The following is a 4,735-nucleotide window of genomic DNA, read 5'->3' as shown; positions in this document are numbered from 1 at the left end:
GTGAATTTGGCCCAATATTATCGCTGTAGAGCAATCTTTTTAAGACAAATCACATCACTTCTCTGCTTACCCCCTCCAGTGTCTTCCTATTGCGCTTAAAAAATACATATATATCAAAAAAAAAACAAAAAAAAAAAAACAAAAAAAAAAAATTAAAAAAAAAAAAATACATGTATATCCAAGGGCGCCTGGGTGGCTCAGTTGTTAAGCGTCTGCCTTTGGCTCAGGTCATGATCCCAGGGTCCTGGGATCGAGTCCCGCATCAGGCTCCCTGCTCCACGGGAAGCCTGCTTCTCTCTCTCCCACTCCCCCTGCTTGTGTTCCCTCTCTCGCTGTGTCTCTCTCTGTCAAATAAATAAATAAAATCTTAAAAAAAAAATCCCCAAACTCCTGTCTCAGCTTCAAGGCCCTAGTTGATCCTCACCTCTTTCCACCCTCCCCTTGCTCACTGGGCTCCAACCACTGGCTTCCTGGCTTGTACCCCCCGCAGGACCTTGGCCCAACCTGTTCCCTCCCTGTGGAACACTCTTCCCCCAGAACTGCCCTTGGCTGGCTCGCTTGCACCCTGAAAGAGATCCACCTACTCTTCTCCTCAATGTTGCGTCCCACCCCCAGCAGCTCTCTGTTCTTCTTAACTGGTTTTATGTTGTTCGCAGCATTTACCCTTCTTGGAAACTATCTCGTAATTTATCAGTTTGCTTGCCTGCTCCCTGTCTGTCCCCTCACAGGAATGTGAGCACCCTAGAGGCAGAGGGGCACCTTCTACCTGCACATGTAGTGAGTATGTGCTCAATAAATACTTGCCGAATTAATGGGATTATATAGGATGCCATGTCAGGGTATGTGCCCCCGACATGACATGCGGAAGGTTTTCCATGAGAAGCAAGTTTCAGGGGACACTGGAGGGCCTGTAGGAGTTGGCCAGAAAGACCAGTTCAGGCAGAAGGAAGCAAAAAAAAAAAAAAAAAGGATGTGGGACGGTCCTAAAGCATGGAGTGTTTGGGAAACTGTACCTTGTCTAAATTGGCTTGAGCAGGAGATTAAAGGGGAAGGGAGGGGTGGGGGAGGTGAGAGGAGTTGGAGAAGAGTCACGCAGGCCATTGCAGGGCCTCGGTGCTCCCAGTGGGCAGTCCCTGAAGGGTGTTAACCGCAGACATTTAGAAAGGGTGGCTGAGGGCAGAATGGTTTCTAGGGCGAACACATGGGGGGCAGGTCTCTGGGAGACGCTGTGGGCCCCATGAGTGGTGCTGGTGCCCTGAGCCAGGCGAGTGGCAGTGTGGAAGGAAAGAGGTGGCCACGTGCAAGAGATACTGAGGAGGCGGGCCTGCCCAGACAAGGTGATGGAGTGGGCTGAAAGAGGGACCTGTCACTGGGGACACGGGCTCTCCAGCTCGAGGGACCTGGTGGCCGAGGTGCCGTTCTCTAGACTGGGGAGGCCAACAGAGGGGGAGCATGTTTGGGGGAAAGGTTGGGGTTCTATTTTGAACAGGTGGAATCTTGGGGCACCTGGCTGGCTCAGTTGATAGAGCATGTGACTCTTGATCTCAGGGTCGTGAAGTTGAGCCCCACACTGCGGGTAGAGTTTACCTAAAAAAAAAAACAACAACCAAGAACAGGTGGAATTGGGGTCCAAATGGGCAGTGGAGACAGTCGGTTTTCCAGAAAGACAGAGTGGCCCATGTGGTCAGGTGCTGAAGGGAGCCCTCTGGATGAGGAGGCAATGAGTGTTGAGGGGAGTGGCCAGGAGGACCCTGGTCTTAGCAGGAGCAGTTCGGCTAGAGCAGCCTTGGTGTGTGTCAAGCCATGATGGGAGATGAGGAAGGGAGACCTGGAGCAGGTTCGGGAGGGAGAGAGAGATAAGGATGTGGCTGTTTTCTTATTTTAAGCTGGGGGAGATTTAAGTCCTTTGGAATGTCAAAGGAAGCACCCAGAAGAGAGGGAGGCTGATGATCCAGGAAGGGCAAGGGGATGGCATTTGGAGCTTCGGGGCTGTTCCACCATGAGGAGGGTGAGGAGGGGGCGCCTCTTCCCTTATACCAGGCAGTGAGAGCTGAGGCAGGCTTGGCGGAGGCTGGGACGCTGGAAATGAGAGCTCCCAGGTGAGGGTTCTCTTTTCTCCAAAAAGTAGCAGGGAGATCCTTGCTGGAGTGGGGGCTTCAGAAGCTGGGACGTGCCACAGAGAGGGGGCAGGAGCAAGGGAAACTGGCCCGTTGGGCCTGGCGAGAGTCCAGTTGAGAGTGGAAATCCTGAGTCAGCAGTAGTCCCACCGGGCTGAAAAGCAAGACGGTTATAGGGTTTTCCTGGGCAGGGATGATGGGAGACCCCACGGGCAAGGGAGTCAGTGACAGGATGGGTCACTGGATGGACTGGGGAAGGAGGAAGGGGACAGTGGGAGGTGTGAATGCATTCAGAGGAGGAGAAGGAGACTTGAGGCCAGAGAAGAATTTGGAAGCCCCTGTGACCAATAGGATGGGCAGAGGCTCTGGGATGACTCCGGGATGGGTCAGGTGGGGCCTACTGCTTGGCTTTAGAAATGGAATCCCCATTCTGGGGATGGGAGTGCCTTCTGGCCAGAGGCTACCATGCAAGGGAATGGACTCTTCTGTGAGGCCTCTGACCTTTCATTGCAGGGCCACTGGCCACCGAAGCTTTGACTGGGGCCTGGTGGAAGCTTAGGAGCCACGCTGAAGACCAGGACTCCCGGGTTCAGTGCCCCCACAGGCTGCCCCGTCACCAGGCAAGTCCACTCCTTGCTGGTTCCCCATCCCTCCCCTCCCAGCAGAGATAGTGTGCACAGGCTTAGCCCTCTTCTCTGACCCTGGGAAGAGCCTGAAGGGAGACCCAAAGCTGCCACAGGAACATAGGCCTCCAGGTGGGTGTGGGGGGGTGAATGGAAGGGGAGCCTGGCTTCTCCAGTCCTGTCTTCGCCTCAGCAACTCTTTCCGGGGTCATGCTCCATGCAGAGAGAAGCGTCCAGTGCGTTCATTCTCCTTGCAAACCCATCCAGATGAGGACAAGAGGCTCAGGGAAAGTGGCCTGTCTGGGATCACAGCAGATACTGAGCTGGAACCGGCTTGGGGCCTTCAGGCCCCTCCCTTTCTGCCCTCTCCTTAAGGGAGGCTGGAGCCCCCTTCCCATCTCAGCAGGGGCCTCAGGACCCCGATTCTGCCCCAGGGGAGGCTGTCCTGCTTTGGACAGGGCTGGGTCAAGGTGCGGGCTCCGTGGTGCCCCCTGGACCTACACTCCGCCTGAAAGTGGGCTTTGCTCTCTTAAAGGGCCAGAGCAGCGCCGGCGCTGGCGGCGGAGGCGAGGACGACGGCACGCGGAGGACGCCAGGCTCGGGACGAAGCTGGATGGCGCGCCCAGGTCCGGGGGACCCCCGCCCGCGCCCCCCCACCCCCGCCCGGGCTGTCACCGCGCAGGTCTGCGAAGTTCCGCGTGGGTCCGCCAGAGGGCGCCCGGGGGCGGAGGCGGGGCGGGAGCGGGGAGCCGGGCAAGGGCTGCGGCCGGTCGGTCCCGCCCCGCGGGCGGCGGCTCAGGTCCGAGGGTCGGATGCGAGGCCGGGGAGTCCGGACTCAGGGGCGTCGGACGCTCGGTAGAGCCGGATTCCGGGGGCTGAACTCACCAGGCTTCGGAGTGGAGCGTTCTCAGGCGCCGGAGCGGCTCGGATGCCGTCCCCCCGGACCCTCCCCTCGTCCCCCGTTTCCCCCGCCGGCGTCCAGCCGGGAGGGGGCTGCCCCTGGGTCGCGCGTGGGGCGGGTCTCCGGGCCCTGGCCCTCCGCCACCCCGGGTTGAGGAGAGGACACTTGAGAATCAGCGCGTAGCGGGTGGGAGGGGGAGCCCAGTCTTTGGGGGCACGCTTCCCGCCCCCCCGGCCCTTGTCCGGCCGCCTCGGCCCCGCCCTGGCCCCAGGCTCCGCCCCGTCCGGCCGCCCCGCCCACTCCCCTCCGCCGGGCCCGAGCCCCGGGGGCAGCCGCCGCCGCCCCAGCGCCCGCCATGCCCGTCGCCCCCGCCGCCCCGCTGCTTCAGCTGCTGCTCCTGCTGGAGCCGTGGCTCCAGGCTGCGAGCGTCGTGGAGCCGCCGCTGCCCGCCGTGGTCCTTACCGTCCTGGCCCGCAATGCCGAGCACTCACTGCCCCACTACCTGGGCGCGCTGGAGCGGCTGGACTACCCCCGGGCCAGGCTGGCCCTCTGGTGAGAGAGACCGGGCACTGGCACCCTCTGGGCATGTACCCCCCGCCCCACAGATAGCCTCCACTCCCGATGGCCCCGTCTGCTCCGTCCAGACACCACCCAGACAGGCCCCTCCCCTGGCAGACAGGCCCTGCACGGCCCCGCGCCCCTGGACCGGACCCTTATCCCCTTGGCCCTGCAGACTGACCTCTGAGGCTTTAGGTTGACCCCGGAACACCCACCCCGGCCCTTACTCCTCTGGGGACCTCCTCTGGCTTTAAGTGAGGTCCTCTTGCCCTAGCCCCAGAGCCCAAACTCAAGCCCCCGTGGGCCCTGGGGTTGGCTTGACCTGGAGTGGAGCCAGCAGGAACAGCTGGCCTGCCCTGGGTCCCCACGTGGCAGAGATCAGCAGGCCTGGGGGTGCCTGGGGAGCAGGTGAGGGTGCTGTCTGCCTCCATGCTGCTCTGCTGGGGGGCGTCAGACCTGCTCCTCCTTCCCCCGGCTCGTTCAGGCCTCTCTGTGGAGGGTCTGGGTCCCGCCAGCCCAGGGCAGAGAGCCCCTTC

At 60.9% G+C, this 4,735-nt stretch overlaps 1 protein-coding gene across 3 annotated transcripts in view; it reads left to right on the top strand.

The window, feature by feature from the left end:
• Positions 1–3,956: 3,956 nt before the first annotated feature.
• The window catches only part of CERCAM (cerebral endothelial cell adhesion molecule), a 10,495-nt gene continuing 9,716 nt past the window's right edge, over positions 3,957–4,735 (top strand). For all 3 annotated transcript variants that reach the window (XM_035015703.1, XM_035015702.1, XM_035015704.1), the window contains exon 1: positions 3,957–4,193. In XM_035015703.1, coding sequence (XP_034871594.1) covers positions 3,997–4,193 — 197 coding nt within the window. In that variant the 5' untranslated portion in view covers positions 3,957–3,996. The remainder of the gene's footprint in view (positions 4,194–4,735) is intronic.

The sequence above is a fragment of the Mirounga leonina genome, unplaced genomic scaffold, assembly GCF_011800145.1.
Source record: "Mirounga leonina isolate KUSES-001 unplaced genomic scaffold, KU_Mleo_1.0 Mir_170, whole genome shotgun sequence".
NCBI classification, from domain to species: domain Eukaryota; kingdom Metazoa; phylum Chordata; class Mammalia; order Carnivora; family Phocidae; genus Mirounga; species Mirounga leonina.
Note: the sequence above shows the minus strand (reverse complement) of the source record. Positions and strands in the feature narration are given on the sequence as shown.